Below are 20,159 nucleotides of genomic sequence, written 5' to 3'. Positions count from 1 at the left end.
CACGTGCTGCCCCTAGCACTGGGGTCTCCGCTTATCCCACTTTCGCAGGGGCCCCCTTGGCAAAGCCCGTCCCGTCCTGTGCTGTACCTGTTGTCCGCTGTGCGGGGAAGCAGGGGGTGCCCAGCCCCGAGGACGCCCACCTCTCGGTGGACCAGGGGCTGGGGTGTCCACCTGCCCAGATTGGCTGCCCGCTGCCCTCCCAAGAATAGGCGAGGAGACATCAGACAGAAAGTGCTTTATCAGCCGGGCTCAGCCCCGCACACGGACCCGCCAGGAGTAGGTGGTCAGCACGCGCTGCTGGCGGCGCACCACGCAGGTGTAGGTGCCTTCGTTGACGGCGTTGGCGATGATGCTCAGGTGTGCCTCGCCCAGGGCCAGGTAGCCGGGGTAGGAGAACTCCAGGGGCTCCTGGTCCTTGTACCAGCTGCAGGGGGGCGGGGTGTCTCCTGCAGGCACAGCCCCCGCCGGCTGCCTGCCAGGCACCCCTGCCCCAGGGCCGCGGGGCTGCCCACCCTGAGGACCACCCGGGGCGCTCACTCACTACACTTTCCCTTTCTTGTGGAGGATCTTCTGGCCGCAGCGGAAGGTCACGTTCCTGCCCTCAGGCACCAGCCTGGTTTTGGTCCTGGGAGGGGGTGGGGTGGTGGCCACTGTGGGGAAGGGGAATTCTGCTCGGGGTGGGGAAAAGAGCCCCATCAGTGCCCCCTCAGCCCAGACCATAGCCAAGACCCAGCTCCCACGCAGCCCTGTCCTGGCCCTGTGGGCATCACCGTAGCAGAAGTCGCAGCTGCTAGGGCAGAGCCTCTTCATGAGCCGCCGGCGAGCGTCGCAGAAGCCTCTCCGCGCCCAGGACGCGCACACGAACAGCCTGTCCAGGCATCCTGCCGGGAGCGTGGGAAACACGACTCGGCTCAGGACTGCCCGGTCCCCGCCCTCCCGCCCGACAAAGGGACTCACCGTAGAGCCGGTGCAGCCCCCACAGCTCGTCCTGGGACAACGCCTTCCAGCCGCGCAGCGTGGCGTTCAGGTGCATGAGCGCCCGGCCATGTTGTGAGTGCATCAGGCCCAGCGCGTGGCCGATCTCGTGGGCCGCCACGTGCACCAGGTCCGTGAGCCACACGCCTGCGGGCCCCGGGGGTCAGCGCCTGGGAGCCCCGGGCCCAGCCCCGCCGCCCGTGGGCCAGCTCCCCGAGGCCCGGCACATCTGCTGGAGCGCAGCCGCAGAGCCGCCCTCGGCCGGCCACAGCCACGGAAAGATAAGAATGTTCTGGGCCCAGGCGGTGAGCTCGGCCCCCAGGAATGCAGCTCCAGCTCCCGCTCCAGAGGCACAGGGGGATGGGAAAGGGAGTTCAGGGCTGCCGGGATTGGGGGCTCCCACGGGCTCCCCTCCTTGCCTGCTTGACTCCAGTAGCAGCCACCACCCCGGAAGGTCCCTCCTGCCGTCTGCCCCAAAGCCCGACCGCGGCAGCCCACTGTGCTGCAGAGAAGAGGCCTCCAGGAGGCCAGCCTGGACGGTCACCTTTCTTCCAGCTGTAGCGCGTGGGGCCCAGGACCCAGTACTCGCTATCGTCGAAGTGGATGCCGCCGTGCGGGGGGAAGAAGGCGTGGGCCAGCTCCCCCGTGGGGCCGTCGAAGCAGTGGTGCAGCGCGGAGACCAGGCAGTCCGTGTGGTTGATCGGGTAGAAGCCTGGGGGAAGCACAGGGCTGAGAGGCCGGGAGCGCACGGCCGGGCCGGGGCGAGGGGCGGGCGCCCACCTATCCGGAGGTCGCTGGGCTGCTCGGGGGCCACCTCGCGGAAGCTGAAGGGGGACACGTCGCTCCACATGCGGAAGGCGGCAGCCAGGGCCCGCCGCGTCTCCCGCGGGCTCAGTAGGTTCCGCGGGAAGGAGAGGATCCTGCAGGGAAAGTGAGCTCAGCTGGGGCCGACCGCGCCCCCTCCCCCAGGGCCAAGCCAGGGCGCACCTGTAGGTGAGGTTGAAGTGGTCCCAGCGCAGCCTGGCTGGAGTCAGCGTGTAGCGGCGTCTGCGGGGGGCCAGTGGGCCCAGACCCCGGGTGGGGGGGCCCCCCGAAAGGCCCAGCGCAGCGACGTCTCCCTTCAGGGAAGAAAGCGTGCGTGGGAGGCACCGGTGACGGTCCCCAGGGCCAAAAACTGCCGCGGAAAATGACTGGAAGGAAACGGCGGTGGGGGTGCCCAGGGCTGGGAGCGGGCGTGGCGAGTCCTGTCTGCCTGTAGTTTCGGGTCTCCTAACCTGAGCGCCCCGTTGCACCTCCCTGGGAACGCGGCCCAGTGGAGGGGAAGGGGCTGAACAGCAGGGCGCGGCCTCCCACCCCTCCCAACAACTGGACACAGGGGCGTCCAACCCTCCGACCTCGGGACGCACATCCGGACCCTCGGACACCCCACACACCCCGCACACGTCCTGCGGGCCCCCAGATAGACCAGACCCACAGACGTGAGAACCCCCCAACCCGACACCTGGCCTCCCCGCCCGCCGCTCACCTGTGCTGCGCTCCAGGCCGGCACCGCCGGGGCCCCCAGCCGGGCCAGCAGCACCAGCGCGGGGAGGAGGCACAGGGCGACCAGCGCGGCTCCAAGCCAGCGGCGCTCGACGCCGGCCCCCGGGGCCTCCGAGGGGACACGGGCCCCGCGGCCCATGGCAGACTTGCTGTGGGGCTCAGGGCCGCATGGGGCAGCACGGCGCGGGGGCCCGGGCCGCAGAGCCGCCGGGGAGGATCCGGAGGGGAGGCAGTGGCTCGGCGGCTCGGGTTACAGCCCCGTGTGGTGGGGGGGAGGGAGACGGGGCGGGAGAGGGGGCAAGGCTGCCCCTGAAGGGAACCAGCTGGCCCGTCCGTTGGCCGAGCTGCCTGCTGCCTCCAGCCGGGGGCATGGGGACCCGCATCCCGTGGGCCAGGGTATGGCCTGCTGGGCGGGGTCCTCGGAGGGGGGAGCGAAGAGGACCCCAGGCAGCCCGGGAAGGGCAGCGCCAGGGCTCCCGCTTAGGAAAGGGTGGCCAGGGGGGTCCCCAAGCCCCCACTGCTGGGCGGTGAATGACCTGGTGGCTTTTTTCCCAAATGGAATCCCCAACAATCCCGAACCCCACATGAGCGGAGTCTCCATCCTGGCCCAGGCAGCTGAGCTGGGCCGCAGGGGACGCATTGCTCGCCTGACAGTGTCCCCGAGAGCTGGGAGGGGATGGCAGGATGGGGACGTGGCAGTGAGTATGGGGCGGCGGAGGGGGAGGCGGGGAGGGGGTGCGTGGGTAGGGAAGGGCCGCCGAGGGCGCCAGGTTGCGGGGCGGAGGGAGGGAACTTGCCGGGGTCTCCCGGGGAGCCGGGAAGGGGCGGGCCCTGGCTCGGGGGAAACCCCGTGGAGGGTAGCGTGTGAGGTGGAGGGTAGCGCGTGAGGTGGAGGGTAGCGCGTGAGGTGGAGGATGTGTGGCTCCTGAATCCCCAGCTAGGCCCCAGCAAAGGGGAGAGGGAGACGGGAGGGGGAACGGGAAGCGGAGCCAAGCGCCGGGCGTGGAGGTCTGGACCGGTCCTGATTGGGGGCGGGGGCGGGAGCGGGGAGCTCGGAGACCCAAAGGATCGACGGGGCGGCCGGCGTCCAGGCGCGAGCGGTTCTGGGCTGGGACCGAGACCCGGCACCGGCGTCCCGCGGGGAGGGGGTGGGGGATTGGGCAGAGGAGCTGGAGGTTCCAAGCCAGACCGGCCTGTGTCTGTCTCGTCCCTCCCCGTTTTCCGCGCCGGCCTCAGGCCCAGGGTGACGGCAGCCCAGCCAACGGGGTCAGCGCCAAGCAGCTGGCGGCGGCCGCGGGCGGTTCTTGGAAAGCGCGAGACGCTGGGCCCGGCCCCGTATTTGCTCCGACACCGCCCCCCCCCCCACCCCGCCCGTGCCCCCGCCTGCGTGCGCCCGGCCCCTTCCCCGGGTCCCAGACCATGACTGGGACGGCCCCCCAACTCCCTGCTGGGACAAGACCCCACAGCCCTGAGGAGTGTCGGGCCTCTTGGGTCAGAGCGCGAGTCCCCGCGGCCGCCCCCAGGACGGAGGAGCGAGGGGGGCCCGGGGGCAAACACAGGAGCCCCTGCCCCGTCGGACCCGTGCCTGGGGTACGTGGAGGCGGCCGTGCCCGCGCCTGGAAGGTGTCCTGGCCGGGAGGCCGCAGTCTGGGCGGGAGTCCGGAACCGAGAGCCTGGGGCGGGCGGGGCGGACCCAGGGAAGGGGGAGGCCCCCAGGCCCGCCCGCGTGTCCCGAGGGGAGGACCCCAGAGGCGCCCGGTCCCCCAGGCAGACAGCGGAGGCAACGTCCAAGAATCTTTTTATAAAACACAGGGCGGGGGCACGCGAAGGCAGCTCGGGCGTGACGGACGGCGCGGCTCACACGAAGATCTGGATGCGGTCGCGGATGGGCTGGCGGCAGATGGGGCAGGCGCTGAGCGCGGAGCCGCAGGGGGCGCATGCGCCGTGGCCGCACTGGAACACGAGGCGGATGTGGCTGTCGATGCAGATGGGGCAGGTGATACGTTCCTCCATCTGCCGGTAGCGGCTCTGCAGCTCCTCCACCAGCTGGCGCGGCGGGCCGGGGGCGGGGGGGGCGCTCGCCACCTCAGAGCCGTCTGCGGGGTAGGGGACGGGTGTGAGCTGGGAGGCCAGGTGGGGGAATGGCGGGGGAGCTGCGGACGGGCCACGGGGGGCGAGGCTGGGGGCGGGGTGTCACCTGGGACGGGTTGTGACCTAGAAGGGGAGCTGGTGGGGTGGGTGACTTGGAGGCAGAGCTGGAGCCCGGGTGCGGGCGGGCAGAATGTGAACCGTGGAAATCAGGCATAAGGTAGTATGCGGGCTGGAGTCAGGGCTACAGGTGGAATGTGACCTGGGGCGGAGTGTGATGGGGAGGCGGTGCTCTGGGTGGGCTGTGATCTGGGGTGAGGCTATGGAGGGAGTGTGATCTGGGAGGGGCCCTGAAATTCAGCGGGGCTGGGGTGTGATCTGGGGAGGAGGGTGTTACCTTGAGGCGGGGCTATGGGCAGGGTGTGATCTGGAGCAGGCCGTGACCTCCAGCGGGGCTGGGGGCAGGGTGTGATCTGGAGCAGGCCGTGACCTCCAGCGGGGCTGGGGGCAGGGTGTGACCTGGTGAAGGGCCATGGGCGGAATTGTGGGAGGGGAGGGGCGGGGGTGGGGGACGGGGACGCGCGGGCCACCAGCTGAGCAGGAGGCGTGTTGGGGGCGCCGAGCCTCACCCACCTGGGCGCAGTTTCTTGCTGACGACAACCTGGCACCTGATGCACTTCTTCATTCTGCGCGCGCACTCTGCGGAGAGGAGTGCGCGGTTGGCTGGGGCCGTACTACCCGGGCCCCCCACCCCGGGGACCCCACTCACCCTCGCACACGGTGCGGTGCTGGCAGGGCGAGAACAGCACCAGCAGCGCCAGCTCGGAGCACACCAGGCACTCAGCGGCCTCGGGCCCCGGCGCGGCGCCCACGTGCAGGTTCGTCACGGTGTTGGGCGTCCCGAGCGTGTGCCTGGGGCCCGGGGCTGCGCCCCCGCCCGCCTGCCGCTCCCTGCAGGGGGAGGAGGCGGCTTGAGAGGGGCCCGGAGGCCGCGGGACCCCCTCCCCGCAGTCCACGGACTCACCGGAATCGCTGGGCGCAGCCCTGAAGGGCCTTGAGCACGCGGCCCTCGGCGGCCAGGTCCAGCGGGCTCCGGCCGCGGTGGTTGGTGTAGCTCACGTCGGCGCCCTCCAGCGCCAGGAAGCATGCGACTGCCGCGCCCACCGTCAGCTCCGCGCTGCCGGGGAGGCCTGAGGCCTGTAGCTAGGCGGCAGGACAGACGCCGGTGAGGGCCGGCGCCGGGGTAGGTCGGAGCGAGGCATCTCCTGGCACCCCGCAGCCCCAGCAGCCGGCGCCCCAGGTCTAAAATACAAGGCAGGGGCACCTCTTCCGGAACCCAGGTAGAACAGGCAGGAGGAGCACCCTGCTAGGTGAGCTGAGACCCGAAGCCCCACCTCTCCCCATCCCATGGGCACCACCCCTTTCCCAAGCTGCCTAGGGGTGCAGGCTGAAAGATTACATAGAACTTGGCTCCCGTCTGCTCCACCCACAGAACGCCTGGCTCCCTGGGCCATCACTGGAGGGTAAGGTGGACAGTGGCACAGGCCCTGCCCAGAGCCTGCAGCTGGCGCCACCGCAGCCTCTCCAACACCCCATGCCACACTTCCTCACCCTGGACAGCAGCTGCAAGGGCCCTGGGTCCCCCCCGGCCCCATCAGCCACCAGGGGCAGCAGCTGATGACGCTGCAGCGCCACGTGCAGGGCTGTGTCCCCCTCCTCGTCCTCGGCGTTGACACTGCACCCAGCGTCCACCAGTAGTGGCACCAGCCCCACGTGGGCCTGCTGCACGGCCAGATGCAGGGGAGACTGCAGCTTCCGGTTGCGCACATTCACATCACAGCGGCCCTAGGGAAGGGTGGGCACGGGCTCAGCCCAGGGGCCCCAGTGGGCCTCCCGCTCCCTGGTCCTTGGGCAGGCCTGGGCCGCGTCCGCACCTCCCGGATGAGGATCTGGGCCACCTCGCGGTGGTTGTTGAGGGCGGCCAGGTGCAGCGCCGTGAAGCCGTCCTCCTTCTTGGCGTCCACCAGCTGCCGCGCCCGAGTCAGAATCTTTCTCACAGCTCTGTGGGAGCAGGGAGGTTGGTCTGGGACCTGGGACTGTCCCCAGGCAGCACAGCAAGAGGCTGGTTGCAGCTGTGTGCCCACCCCACACTCACAGCGCGTGGCCCTTGAGGGAGGCATGGTGCAGCAGGGTGAAACCCTGGCTGTTGGTGGCGGTGACATCGATGGTTGGCACCTCCGTGAGGACCTCGACGATGCCGCTGGCTCCAGTACCCGCTGAGATGGCGGAGTGCAGGGGCGTGTCCGAGTGGACGTCCTGCTGGGGCGGAGTCTGGTCACCTGGGGGTGACTTATGCTTGGGTCAAGAGCCAGGGCACCCAGGGAGCAGCACTCACGGGCAGGGGGCACCCAGGGAGCAGCACTCACGGGCAGGGGGAACCCAGGCCAGGGAGCCGCACTCACGGGCAGGTTGACGTCACAGCCACGCTCACACAGGGCCCGCACCACCTCCAGGAAGCCCCTCTGCACAGCCACGTGCAGTGCTGTGCTCTGGGTGCTGTTGATGGCGTCCGCCCGGCCCCCAGCATTCAGGAGCACCCTGGCGGCCTCGGGCTGGTTCCTGACAGGAGAGGAAGTGGGAGAGGGAGGGCGCCGTGCCCAGTGGCTGGACACACAGGCTCAGCCCCGCTGGGCCCCTCCCAGGCCTCACCCCAGGGCTGCGTAGTGCAGCGCCGTGTTGCCCTCGTCGTCTGGCAGGTCCACACCTGCCCTGGCTTGTAGCAGCAGCCGTACCAACTCCACCTGGCCCAAGTAGGCAGCCATTTGCAGAGCGGTCCGGCCTTGGTTCTTGGTGTCCACCTGCCAGGAGAGCCAGCAGGTGAGTCCCCGGCCTTCGGCCCCTCACCCTCCAACTGGACAGTATGGGAGGACGGGGGCAGGAGCTTGCCTGCTCTGGGCGCCTCCGCAGCAGGTCCAGAGCCCGGGCTGCGTTACCCAGCGCCACCTCCACCACCAGCCTTCCCGGGTGCTCTGGGTCACTCTTCTGGGCCCGAAGCTTGTCCAGGGCCACACTCAGTGAGCCTGGGGGCAGGGCTGAGGTTAGCGGTGGCCAGGGGCAGCCCCACCTCCCACTGGCCGCCTGAGCTGTGCCGCACTTTTGTTCTCCCGGGCGCGCTCAGCCACATCCAGGTTGGCATCCTCCTCGGGCCTGTAGGCCACCAGGCAGGAGGGGCTGAAGGTCCACCGCTGACCAGCGACTGCTACACGCAGGTTCCCGTCTCCAAACACTTTCACCACTTTTCCGACGCGGCCCAGGGCCTGCGGGGGGGGGAGGGGGTCATGGCAGGCTGCAGGGGTGGGGGCAGCGGCGGGTCACAGGAGGCTGCAGGTGTGGGGGCAGCGGGGATGGCAGGGGGACTCACAGGGGCCATGTCGTCTGTCCACTCGCCGTGCCCAGCCTGCAGCCGCTTCACTGTGTCAAGGTCGCCGATGACCCGGACCACGTCGCCCACCCAGAAGGAGTGGTGCTGAGCAACAAAGAAGGGCGTGAGGGGCCCCCCAGCTGTGTATGGCTGCCCAGGCTCATGGAACAGGAGGGCAACCTGCTGAGCTCCACGAGACAGGCAGGCCTGACTCGACCCCGGCCCCTACCCCAAGCACTGCCAGAGGCTCTGGCTGGACGAGAGCCCCAGGTGTCCAAGGCAGCCCTGGGTGTCCCTAGCCCCAGAGCCATGGGAGGAGTGTCCAGGCAGACAGAAGCTGGCTCTGGGCAGGTGTGAAGCTGAGGTGGCTGGCCCTGGGAAGCTGTACGCTGACCAGCAGCAGGCAGCATGGCCAGGGCCCATGAGCCAGTGTGGGGGTGGGGCCCCAGGACCATGGGGTGCAGGGTGGGCCCACTCTGCCCCACCTGAGCCCTCATATGCAGGGAACTCACTCTACAAGCCCGTCTCATGACTCCCTTCGGCGCCTCCTCAAAGGTGCCTGGTATCCAGGACCCCAGATCCAGAGCTGAGCTCTGACGCTTTGCCCCAGGCCTGCCCCTCCCAGGGCCATCTAAGGTGCCACCACCACCACCTCCAGCCCCCTCCCTGCCATCCTGCTTCCCAGGCAGCCCTCACTACCTCCCCCACCACTCTAGGCCAAGCGTCCACCTCCCTGTCCTAACCAGCCACCCCCATCGGCCCCCATACAGCACTAACCAGGAGCATCTTAGCCCAGCTGCCTCCCTCCTGCCCATGAAGCTATCCTGCCTTCCTGGTGTCCTGGCACAGAGGGAGGCCCTAACCTGCCCATTCCAGCCCCCAGAGACATACCCTCCTCTGGGTCCCTTCACACCCAACCCCCTCTTCTCCTTGACCCCACCCACCTCCACCCACCAGTCCCTCCCCTTCCTTCAGGGCTGGGGGCTGGTGGGTACAGCTGGCACCCTAGTCCTGCCTGCCCCCCCAAGGCCGAGTGGGTACATGGAAGGGGTTACAGAAGCAAACAGATGAGGCGCAGCCCAGCCCCCCAGGCACCTTGGTGAGCGCCCCGGGGTGGAAGGTCCAGCGCGTCTCGTGGTTGAACTGCACGCGCACGTCCCCTCGGTCCGTGATGCGATGCACGGTGCCCGTCTGTCCGATAAACTGTGGCGGGTCATGGAGCTGTGGCTGGGTCGGGCTGGACGCTTGGGGAGGAAGGGGCTGGGGGTCCGGAGGGCTGGAAGGGCAGGGCACACAGGGCTCCAAGGTGGGACGGCTCACCTCCGCCATCCTGGGGTTCCAGCCGCCATGGCCTTCCTGCATCTCCCGCAGGATGTCAGTGTCCAGCAGACATTTGACCTTGTCCCCGTGCTGGAAGGGCTGGCTGTCAGCACTCACCCTGCGCTGCAGCTCGGCCGGCTTGCCTAGGGAGGGTGGCAGGCCAGGCCTCAGGCAGCAGCCCCTCCCCTCTGGGACTTCAGCCAAGGCAGGAGGGCTGACGGGGTCAGTGGGACAGCCTCATACCAAGCCTTGGGAGGTGGTCCTTGTAGTAGAAGCCGCCCGCTGCCTCGCCCACACACTTGAGGTCCACCTTGCCCTTGTGGCCCACACGGTACACGTTGGTGGTACCATCAGCCCACGTCACGCTGGCCACACTCCGGCCTGTCTCCACATCCCAGCCACGGATGTCCACCACACGGCCTGGTTTCCCTTCCCCTCCTGGGGAAAGAGTCCCCGCCAGCAGGCTAAGGCTGTGCCTTGAGACTGAGCCATGAGCCAGCCACAGCCCAGCCCTGACCCCTGCCCCTCTGCCTCCACCTACCATCCTGTGAGCCCCACTCCCAGTCGGGGCCTCGCACCACCTTCGCTCCCTGGAAGATGCCCCTTAGTGGGATCCTCGGGAGGCCCTGGCGGGGACTCAGTGTGACACTGCAAGAGAGTTCACAAATAAAGCTCTCGGGAGAAAACCTCCATCTCTTCCTGTCCTGAACCACTTGGGAGAGCGACACAGTGGAGCAGGCCCCCTGTCCACCCAGCCTGCTGGGCTCCGCAGCCCCAGCTCTTGCCCGGGAATGGGCGGTCCAGCAGGTCAGCACCCTCCACACACTGCGAGGAAATGCCCCTGGGCTCAGGGGCCTGGAGCGAACCAGCAGACCACGTTCCTCCAGGGACTTCCCTGATGCCAGGCTGGGAAGGCACCCGGGCCCACCCTTGGCAAGACCTCTGGGTGCGGTCGCTTCATGCCTGCTGCCTCCCAATGAGCTGGGGCACAGCCAGGCCCAGAGGTGGGCTCAGCATGTGGGAAGGGAGGAATGAGGAAAGCAGGCCTGGCCAACAGCACTCCCCAGATGACCACACCTCCCTCCACGTGCAGGGAGGGCCAGAGACAAGGGTGACAATGCAGGGGACGGGGTGGCACCTCTGGCCGCCTTTGCCCCAAGCAGACTAGATTTTCCCCGAGCTGATGCCTTCAGACCAGAGCGCAGCAGCCTCCAAGACAGCCCAGGGGCTGGCTCCAGGTATGGGCTGTCCTCCTGGAGGTCTCATGCCGCCCTGGGGGATGCTGGCTGCCTGATGGCCACTGCTGCCTGTAGAGCCACCCAGAGGCCACCCTCTGTGCCCCACCCATGGCACCATTGCTTAAGGCCACGGCTCTGGAGAGACTTGCTCCATCTCCCTGGGAGTGGTTAGGCAGCGCCCTCCCCGAAGGCCAAGGCCCCAGTGGCAAGGCCCGGGTACCCGCCGCACAGGAGCCGGTGTGGCCCGGGACTCACGGGCGCGAGTGAGCGGTCTCGTAGCGGTCGAAGGCGTGGGCGAGTTCGTGCTTGTTGTGCATGTAGCACTGCGTGCAGAGGTCGTAGTCCAGGCACACGCGGCACTTCCAGCGCATCCCCCGTAGCCCGTGCTTCTTGCAGCAGTCACAGATGATGTTGGGGTGCCGGACGCCTGGGGGTGGGATGGGGTCAGAGGGGCGTTCCCGCCCCTGGGTCCTGCCCGTCCCGCCTGCCCTTGGCGCGCACCGATCTGGGCGTTGTCGTAGAGCAGCAGGTCGTGTGCGCCCTGGTAGCCGGCGCGGTAGTTGGTGCGCGTGCCCTGGTCCCACTGCACGACCACTGTGCGGTCGGGTGTCGAGGGGCTGCCGTGGCGGCCAAGCTCCACCACCGTGCCCACGCCGCCCTCGCCGCCGTCCTGCTGGCCCCACTTCCAGTCCACGCCGCGCACCACCCGCATGCCCACCTGCACGCCCGCCTGGGGGTCTGGGTCCATGTTGGGCGGGGCTGCTCGGGACCTGTGGGCAGAGGGGTCCATGGTAGGCCGGGCTGCTCGGGACCTGTGGGTAGAGGGTATTCTCAGGCCACCACGGGACACTCCCGGTCAGAGTGGGCTCCGCGGGAGAGCAGAGGAGAGGCCCAAAGGGGCAGGCGGGCTGGTTCAAGCCCTAGGGCCCAAGGAGACCCGCAGTCTGGCACCAGGCAGGCTGGTGGGGAAGGTGGGCGCCGTGCCAGCCTGGCGCGGGACCTGCAAGGTGGTCTGGGCCCAGGGATCAGGGTGGTCTGGGCCCGGGGGCTTCATGAAAAGTTCACAAATAAAGCTCTTGGAAGAAAACCGCCATCTCTTCCCACAGCCAATTAACGAGCTGGACGCTGGACTTCACTAAAGTAAGAGCTGCCGTTCCCCAAGACACTCACATGGTTGGACAGGCAGTGGCATGTGAGCAGACACTGTGACACGCGTCCCTCAGAGGACTCGTGTCCACGCAGGGCGAGGAACTCCTATGATCCACATGAAAACATCAGACAACGCAACAGAAAAATGGCAAACACGACGCAGGCACCATACAAGACCAGCAGGCATCTGCCAGCGGGACCAGGAGGCATCTCTGTCCCCAGACACTGCTCCTGGGAGATGCCAGCTTTGGGCCCTGCACATCAGGGACAGTGCAGCGAGGCCACACAGCACCACAGAGCCTTCTCTGGAAAAGTGGCCCTGGCCAAGCCAGGCACTCACGACAGAGGCTGGATACTCGAGCAGAGGCAGGTTCCTGGGTCCTCAGTGGCCACGGGGTCCTGAAGCAGGGCTGAGTCCCAACCAAGCAGGGACCCACTCGCCACACAGAGCACAAGCCAGAGCTCACCAGCAGATGGTGGGAAGGAGCCAAGTGCAAACGCCATGCCAGGCGGCTCCATTTATACAAAGGTGCAAATCCAGGCTGCTGGAGGCAAGGATGGAGCCAGCCACAGGGCTCGAGGCCCAGGACTGCTAATCCCCAGTCTGGGCGCTGACCCCCGAGAGCTCACTCTGCAGACGTGAGTCACTGTGGGCTGCCGCTCTCCACCATGCTGGGCTTCAGCACAGTCTCGTTAACAAGAAGAATGGATGTGAACATTAAGAGGGAAAATCAGAAGGTGGAGGCGACAGCTGGCTGTGATCACACCACTGCACTCCAGCCTGGCGGGAGATCAAGACCCTGTCTCAGGGAGGGGAGGGCCACCACTCATTTTTCACTAAACCACTAGGACCCCATGGCCAGGAAAGGAGGCAGCCCAGGAGCACTGCCTGAAGCAGAGGTGGGGGACACGGCAGTCCCAGGAGGCTGGAGGGACCCCTGAGGCTGGGTGGAAGTGGCTGAGGATGGGAGGGGGCCCTGCCAACTCCAGGACATAGGCCAGCCTGGGTCTCAACACGCCAGCCCTCCACCTGGGCAGCACTGCAGCCCAGCACTTTGCATCTCAGGCCAGTTCAGGAGACACCCTGGCCCAGGAGAGGCTGCAGGTGGGCAGTGAGGAGGGGCCACAGCAAAGCCCCCTACGCCTGCTCTGGCTCAGGGGCCTGAGCCCCACAGGTTGTCCCCCGAGCAAGGCCCGGTGAGGAGCCCAGCCCCATTCCGGAGACTGAGTCCAGTGCAGGGACTCCGCCTGCAGGGCTGGGCTGCCGATCCGTGCCCCGGCTGCAAGTTGGAGCACAGGACTCCCTCTAATTCTCAGGGGCACAAACCTCCTGGCCAGCTTGGCCTCTCCAATGCTCCCTCCTCACCCTGCCCAGGACCACGAGGGCTTCCACAGGAACAGGTGGATGTTTTAAAAGCACAGCTCTCCCTGTCAGTGACGGAGAGGAGCCCCCAGCCAGCAGCCGGGCTCTGCTTCTTCAGGGAAACCCCACATGGCCTCATCTGTCCAGAGGCCTCACCTGTTGGGTGACACTGCCTCCCTCACCTGGCGCGAGACCCTGCCAAGATGTGCACCAAGGCCTGGGCCAAGGCAGGCTCCAGCACCAGGGACTTCTTTTTCCTGTGGCACCAGTGAGCCCCAGGCAAGGAGAGGGGTCCCGTGGGCAGCTCCACAGCCATCAGGGAAGGCGGCTGGCTCTGCCCTCCCCACGGCCTCCTGCAGCCTCCTGGCTGGGCCTCCGCATGATCAGCTTCCACAAGTGGCAGCCAGAGCAGCCCCACCTTGCCCTCGGAGCCAGGAGCCCAGCCACCACCCAGGGTGACCCACAGGCCCTCCCCATGGGCCCCTGTGGCACTATTTCCCTTGGCGGGGCCTCTGAGGGCAGCCCCCAGGAGGTGCACTGCTGCGTCCTGTTTGGCCAGGACCCCACCAGCTTCAGCTTTGACTGAATGGCTGCGTGAGTTAATGAAACAAGAACCAGAGATAATTTGTGCCAGGCTTCTGTGACAGCGGCAGCCCCCGTGTCCCGAGGACCCGCCCAGCACAGGCCGCTTCCAGCCATCCCAGCGCTGACTGTGCCTCACCCAGAGCATGTCCAGGTGGACACAGTTCCACCGGCCAGCCCAGCTCCATGGCCCCATCCTGGTCATGACCCTTGACTCTCCAGATCTCTGCAGACCCTCCCACCCCACTGGGGGCTGTCCTGGAGGGAGGTCACCCCCTCCTGCCCCAGCAGCTCCCCACTGTCTGCTCTGCCACCAGCTGGGGGCAGGCTCTGCAGGGTTCCTGCTCCCACAATCCACACACTGACCTCAGCTTTTGCCCATGGAGCACCCAAGAAGGGTGAGGCATGGCCTGGGCTGAGATCCCCCACTCCAGCCTCCTCTACACAGGGACCTTCGCTGCAGAATGGCACAGGCCAGGGAGGCCGACGCAGCAGTTTGCTGGCCGGGGGAGAAGTGAGAGGGGCACTGCTCCTTAGGGGTACAGGCCCCACCCCCTATCAGGCCATCCACCTCCACCAGATCCACATGCAACCTCCTCTTTGCCAGGATCCCACCAGAATTGGCCACAGCTGGGGTCACACTAAGCTGGGGCCTCCTCCCTGCCAAACACCTCCATTTAGCCAGAGCAGGGCTCATCACAGGCAGCCGCAGAACCGACTGGAGGTCTTTGCTAGCAGGGGACACGAATCTGCCGCGCCCCAAGATGGGCCTGGCAACCGAGATGAAGGACTTGGGACCGCAAAAAAGCCAATGCCATGAGCCCACACTGTGATCCTTCTGCAGCAGGGGGCGCCCTCTGTCTCTGCGCCCAGACTCTCAGCCACAGCCAGCTTAGCCCACACTGTGATCCTTCCGCAGCACGGGAGGTGCCCTCTGTCTCTGCGCCCAGATTCTCAGCCAGAGCCAGCCTGGCCCACACTGTGATCCTTCTGCACACGGGGGGTGCCCTCTGTCTCTGTGCCCAGACTCTCAGCCAGAGCCAGCCTAGCCTAGGCCAGCAGCCACACCTGCCCGACCCGCTGGCTGATGGACCCCAGCCATATGCCATTGGACCTTTCCAACAAGACAGGGGCAGGGCGCCCCATGTGTGAGCCAATGTGTCCTGTGCTTTGGCAAATCTTGCCCTTGGGGGGATGGGCAGAGGGCAGAGATGCCGGGGAGGTCACCAGCAGGGCCTCTGGGAATCAAGATCAAGCCTCAGTGGCCCCCACCTCACAGGGGCAGTGAGGTGGGGTGCCAAGGCCATCGGCCTGAGACAGGGTGGCCTGTGCCCCAGACTGGCACCTGTCTGCAGCATCCTGGTATTTTTAGCACAGCCAGGCAGCTCTCCAGCCCTGGCCCACAAACCCCCACCCCCCAAGAAGCTGTCCCTCATGGAAGCCCACCAGAGTTGGGGCACAATTGGGCTGAACACGGGCAGGGCTTCCTCCCTGGCCTCACTTCTTGTGCCTGGAACCAGCCCCCCACTTGCTGAGGGCTGCCCCCAACAAGGGGGAGGAGCCTGGACAGGGGAGCTGGGTGCGCCCTCCCACTCCACACCTCTCCCTGGGGACTGGGATGTGAGCACACAGGGGCCTATAGACCCGGCACCTCCTCACAGCCTCCCCTGCAGGGCCCCCACCCCAAGGGTCTGGGGTCTGTCCCACCTCCAAGGCAGTCCCTTCTGTCCAGCATGGCACTGCCCTGGAGTGGCCGCCTCATCTGAGCGGGGCCTCCAGCCATGCCTGCCCGCCCACCGACCCTTCTGCGGCGCCAGTGTGCAGACAGACCACATGCGGGTGGCTCCCAGGCTCAGGAGCTCAGCATCCTGGACCCTCTGGAGGGGCCAGCAGCTTTTTTTTTTTTTTTTTTTTTTGATACGTAATCTCGCTCTGTCGCCCAGGCTGGAGTGCGGTGGTGCAACCTCAGCTCACTGCAAGCTCCGCCTCCCAAGTTCACACCATTCTCCTGCCTCAGCCTCCCTGGTAGCTGGGACTACAGGCGCCCGCCACCACACCCGGCTAATTTTTGGTATTTTTTAGTAGAGACAGGGTTTCACCATGTTAGCCAGGATGGTCTCAATCTCCTGACCTTGTGATCTGCCCGCCTCGGCCTCCCAAAGTGCTGGGATTACAGGTGTGAGCCACTGCGCCCGGCCGCCAACAGCTTTTTAGGCTCTGCCGCCTTTCTCCTCAGCTCCTTCCTACAGCTGCCTGCCTGGCTTCCTCACCATTGCCCCAGGGCCAGCAGTCACCCAAGACCACCTGCCATTGGGCTCCTGGCACCCCGGCCCCAGGGCTCAGTACCTGCCTCCGAAGGCCTCTTTAGGGGGTGTTTGTGGTGGGGGCAGGAGGCAGTAGTGAGACCCCCACAGGCAGGGAGGAGGGGCACCCCAGCCAGGACCCAGCACTTGTATCCCTCCATCTGGGTGGTCTCTCCTCAAAGGGGACAGAGTGTACCTGCTTAGGGGCTGGAGGATCCAGCCCACCAGCGAGGGGCCTGACCCATCCCCCCACTGTTCATGAGAGTTGGGGGCTGTGGGGTTGCACAAGCAGTCGGCCCATCTCAGAGGGAAGCTTGTGGACAAAAGGGCTCATCCCTTGGGCTTCCCTGACCATCCTGTCCTCCTGAGGCCATGGGACAGGTTCTGGGCTGGGTCTGGGTCAAGCTGACCCCAAGGGCACTGGCCACAGGCCCCATCCTCTGGGCAGGCCTGGGAGCAGGTGATGTGGGGCCAGCGCTTGGCACACCCGCTGCAGACCTCAGGTGAGGACCTCCCGGAGGCGGGTGAGGAACACCACATTGGGGTAGGAGCGGAGTGGGCAGCCTGGAGATCAAGCCCTCTAGAACAGATGTTCCCCCAAGGGCCCCTCACTCCCTCTGCCTCCACCCTGGACCCGTCCAGTATCCATTCCTTCCTGGACAGCAGGAGGCCTCTGGGTTGCCCCCTCCTATTTTTCTGTTCTGAACCCACAAGGCTCCAGGTGCAGAGGAGGGACCCGTGGGACCTGATCACCCTGATCACCTGCCCACAGCGGTGAGCTCTGGGCCAGAGGCTGCTATGGAAAGTGCAGATGTCCAAGGCTAGCCCTGCCCTCACGCCAACCTGGCCAAGGTTTCCCAGAAAGACAAACCAGGGACAGCCACAGCCACAGCCCAGCACTGGTGGAGGGGCTCCAGGGAGCAGACCAGCAGACCACAGCTGTGGCCAGGCAGCCCCTGGTGTACATGGTTGTGGCCACTCCTGCTCCTCCTCTCGTAAACATACAGCCCAGGCTTCCGCTTCAGGATGCTGCCCCACAATGGGTATCTTCATCTCAGTCAGACATTTACTCAGAGGGTTACCAAATGTTTTTCCTTTGCCAGAAATGCTAGACTTTGCCATCTACCCACAGTTCACAGGCTGTGCCCCTGGCTGGCATCTGAACCCCGCCGCAGGCAGCTGCTCCCGATGTTTAAGATGATGGAGGCAGTCAGGGCATGAAGACTCAGGCGACAGATGTGCTTTGGCAAATCGGAACTTACCTCAGAGCACACACCAGGCTCGAGGCAGCATCCCAGGCATTTAATTGCTACTTCCTGGGTCACAGATTCGCTCGGCTACCAGGCTTTCCTGTTGGAAGCTAAAGCCACTGGAGACACAACACAGCAAACCAGACGGGCAGCCAGCAAGCCAGGCTGGAGAAAATGGCTTCTAAAGGCAGCATCACACATTCAGGATTTAGCGTCTTAACCACGCAAGCAGACACCGGGTCTGTTCTACTGCTTCTTAGTTTCTCTTTTTCACAGGAAACTGCAAGCTCTCAGAGGGCAGGAGAATTTCCGAACCATCAGTCAGGAGAGCGTAGGAGGAGACAGTTGCCTTATTGCAAGTATTTTATCGGAGAAGCTTTAAAAGCCATAGAAACCAAATCCTACTTAGCGAGGAAGTTAGCAAATTGCCTTTATTCAGAAGAAGCAAGTTACATGGAACTGAGACTGGACATGAGACTGCCCTCCTCCTTGCACCTCCAGCTGTGCCTAATGACACCGAAATGCCGCTGGGTGTGGCACGCCACAGGCCATGGAGTAGCTCCAGCTAATGCAGATGGACATCCCAGGTGCCCCAGGGAGATCAGGCCCACCGAGTGGGATGAAGCCCTGAGGCGGGGAGGCCAGCATGGAGACACCTGCTGGGGGAAAGCCCACGAGCGCTGCGGCCACCTCCAATCCTGCCCATCTGGGTGGAGACCCACAGGCACCCTGCAGGCTGGGGTGTCATCCCACTCACTGCCCAGGGCTGCCCTCGGCCAGGAGAGAGCCACATTCAGACACTTGTTGCATGTGAAGCAACAGGCCAGGGTGGAACCGGACAGAGGGGTCCTTCCGGGAAGGGCCAGGCTTGCCGGCGCTCCTGCGCTGCGGCCGCTCTGCCCCAGTCCTGCAGGTGCCTATCAGGGGCCTGTCTGACACCTCTGCTTTTTTCCTCCATGGGTTCCGAACTCAGAGGGGAGACGCGGGATTACTCACCACTTCCCTCCACTCGCATGCATGCTCAGACACAAACACAGCCCCTCTGACGTGGCTTCCACGGAGCCCCAAGGTGGGAGCGCCAAGTGCAAACTATCAGGCCGCGGACGATCAAGAGCTCACCTGTCCGGCCGTCCAGTCGCCCGCCGGGCCGCCTTGAGGCTCCTGGGCTGCAGCTCTGATGCCTGGAGACTTTGGGACTGGCCTCTAGCCTCGCTGGGCTTCCAACTCTGTGGCCGAGGGGAGATGCCAAGATGCACAGTTAGCACCTCGACCTGCGGCTCGGTCTCTTGTATGCCCCCGGGGCTGCCCGCCGGCTCCAAGTCCACTCGGCCCCACGGTCGCGACACCCAGGGCCGCCGCCTGCCCGGTTGGGCTCCTTGGGGTCTGAGCGCGCAGGAGCCGCCAGCGCCAGGCCCGTAACTGCGTGCGCCTGGGATCTGGCGGCCGCGGCTCGCAGACGTCAGGAGGCTCCAGGACGCGCACGGGCGCCAGCGCAGGGGAACGGGCGGGCCAGGGGCGGGCACGGCGGGCACCCCCACCCGGAGCGCGCCCCGCCCCCTGTCATTCGTGCCCGTGGCTCGCGGAGGCCGCCCGGCCCTGTCCGCAGCCAGACCTTGCCAGGGCCGCGCAGTACCTGCCGACCCCAACTTGCCCGGACGTTTCCGTCCGGCCCGCTCCGCTCGGGGGCGCGGGACTGCCGGCCAGTCCGTCTGTCGGTCTGTCCCGGCGTGCGAGGCCACCCACCGGCCCCGACTGCTCAGCGGCGGCCAGGCCAGGCCAGAGCGCCGGCCGCGCGCCGCAACCCACCCGGCCCAGACAACGACCCCGGCGCCGACCCCAGCGCCGCGGGCCCCCGGCCGCGCGAGGCCTGACGGGAGCTGGAGTCCCGCGCGGGTGGCCGGACCACAACTCCCAGGAGGCCCCGCGGCGGCGCTGCGCGCGCAGCCCCAGCCTATCCCGTGCGGACCCTACGCCGAGTCCTGCCCGGGGCTGCTGGGCCAGCGGGAGCGGGACCGGGACGGCGCTCGCGTTCTGCCAGAGCGGAGCACGACTCGGGGGCGGTGCAGAGGCTCAGGGAAGTTGATCCGCGCCCGCACGCAACATCAGCCGAGAGGACGGCCCGCATCGCGCCAGTGACCCAGGAGCGACTTGGGGACGGCCTCGGGCTCCCAGGCCCTCCTGGGCCACCGGGCACTGAGGAGAGCGGCGGCTGGAAACTGTGGGACCCCAACGGCGGGAGTCTAGGGCCCGCCCCCGCTGGGGCGCCGCGGCCATGGCCACGCCCCCGCCCTGGGGATGGGCGGGACAAGCACGGGAAGTGCGTCACGCGGGAGCGTCGGCATTGCCTGCCCTGCGTGGCGCAGCTGGGGTCCGAGTGGCTTAGCCTCCGGGCGCCTGCGCAATGGCGGTCCGGAGACGCACTCGGTTGCCATAGAGACGGGGGCTTGGGAGCGACGTCGCGCTCGCTGGCACTGGTGGTACTTGCCGCGCCGCAGCCACCTCTTTCCGACTCCACCGGTGCGGGCCCGGTCCGGGGTTTTGAGTCACGCAGACCTGGACACAGCGAGAAACGGCAGTCCGGGCCCGTCCTCCCGCCCCGGGTTCTGCACCCCAGAGGCTGACGCTTGCTTCTCGCTTTCTCCTGAGAGAAGTCTCCGCGTTTCTAAACAATGCACTGCTAGTTTCTCATTTCTTTCTTTTCTTTTTTTTTTTTTTTTGAGGCGGAGCCTCGCCCTATCGCCCAGGCTGAGTGCAATGGCGCGATCTCGGCTCATTGCAACCTCCGCCTCCAGGGTTTAAACTATTCTCCTGCCTCAGCCTCCGGAGCAGCTGGGACTACAGGCATGAGCCACCACATACAGCTAATTTTTGTATTTTTAGTCGAGACGGGGTTTCACCATGTTGGCCAGGCTGATCTCAAACTCCTGA

The 20,159-nt window shown here is 66.6% G+C and overlaps 2 protein-coding genes across 13 annotated transcripts; both read right to left on the bottom strand.

The window, feature by feature from the left end:
- Positions 1-220: 220 nt before the first annotated feature.
- On the bottom strand, positions 221-3,349 carry MMP23B (matrix metallopeptidase 23B). 5 transcript variants are annotated; one of them, XM_030805118.1, is made up of 8 exons: positions 2,501-3,349; positions 1,963-2,165; positions 1,756-1,895; positions 1,520-1,687; positions 958-1,122; positions 771-881; positions 542-668; positions 221-424 (listed from the first exon to the last, which is right to left on the bottom strand). In XM_030805118.1, exons 1-8 carry the CDS (start codon positions 2,654-2,656, stop codon positions 250-252), a joined length of 1,245 nt encoding a protein of 414 aa, XP_030660978.1. In that variant the 5' UTR covers positions 2,657-3,349; the 3' UTR covers positions 221-249. The 5 variants fall into 5 exon arrangements, with proteins under 5 accessions (XP_030660978.1, XP_030660981.1, XP_030660979.1 ...); XM_030805121.1 differs by having other exon boundaries at positions 1,963-2,093; positions 2,501-3,347; XM_030805119.1 differs by having other exon boundaries at positions 542-650; positions 2,501-3,113.
- Positions 3,350-4,298: 949 nt separating this feature from the next.
- Positions 4,299-19,536, bottom strand: MIB2 (mindbomb E3 ubiquitin protein ligase 2). Of its 8 annotated transcripts, none has more exons than XM_030805115.1 (20): positions 19,330-19,536; positions 18,351-18,455; positions 11,086-11,354; positions 10,840-11,011; positions 9,888-9,994; positions 9,590-9,784; positions 9,347-9,489; positions 9,122-9,229; positions 8,027-8,131; positions 7,760-7,922; positions 7,552-7,685; positions 7,315-7,463; positions 7,068-7,224; positions 6,761-6,921; positions 6,540-6,666; positions 6,217-6,450; positions 5,630-5,808; positions 5,375-5,556; positions 5,239-5,304; positions 4,299-4,613 (listed from the first exon to the last, which is right to left on the bottom strand). In XM_030805115.1, the coding sequence occupies exons 1-20, from the start codon at positions 19,503-19,505 to the stop codon at positions 4,375-4,377; spliced, it is 3,171 nt and encodes a 1,056-aa protein (XP_030660975.1). In that variant the 5' UTR covers positions 19,506-19,536; the 3' UTR covers positions 4,299-4,374. The 8 variants fall into 8 exon arrangements, with proteins under 8 accessions (XP_030660975.1, XP_030660970.1, XP_030660968.1 ...); XM_030805110.1 differs by lacking the exon at positions 19,330-19,536 and adding an exon at positions 18,865-19,100 and having other exon boundaries at positions 18,351-18,457; XM_030805108.1 differs by lacking the exon at positions 19,330-19,536 and adding an exon at positions 18,865-19,096 and having other exon boundaries at positions 11,086-11,396; positions 18,351-18,457.
- Positions 19,537-20,159: the final 623 nt, after the last annotated feature.

This window comes from Nomascus leucogenys, chromosome 24 (genome assembly GCF_006542625.1).
Source record: "Nomascus leucogenys isolate Asia chromosome 24, Asia_NLE_v1, whole genome shotgun sequence".
NCBI lineage: Eukaryota > Metazoa > Chordata > Mammalia > Primates > Hylobatidae > Nomascus > Nomascus leucogenys.
The sequence above is the reverse complement of the archived record's forward strand: the minus strand, read 5'-3'. Positions and strand labels throughout refer to the sequence as shown.

Bases quoted from the DNA above. Each gene is read 5' to 3' on its own strand.
- MIB2 (XM_030805115.1), bottom strand. From the start codon at position 19,505: ATGGCCGCGGCGCCCCAGCGGGGGCGGGCCCTAGACTCCCGCCGTTGG. The intron at 7,686-7,759 runs GTGCGGCACAGC...CCCTGCCCCCAG, and splicing joins GCGCGCCCGGGAGAACAAAA to GCTCACTGAGTGTGGCCCTG. The intron at 7,225-7,314 runs GTGAGGCCTGGG...CTCTCCTGTCAG, and splicing joins CTGCACTACGCAGCCCTGGG to GAACCAGCCCGAGGCCGCCA.
- MMP23B (XM_030805116.1), bottom strand. From the start codon at position 2,656: ATGGGCCGCGGGGCCCGTGTCCCCTCGGAGGCCCCGGGGGCCGGCGTC. The intron at 1,896-1,962 runs GTGCGCCCTGGC...CTTTCCCTGCAG, and splicing joins CACTTCAACCTCACCTACAG to GATCCTCTCCTTCCCGCGGA. The intron at 425-541 runs GTGAGTGAGCGC...GCCCCCCTGCAG, and splicing joins CACAAGAAAGGGAAAGTGTA to CTGGTACAAGGACCAGGAGC.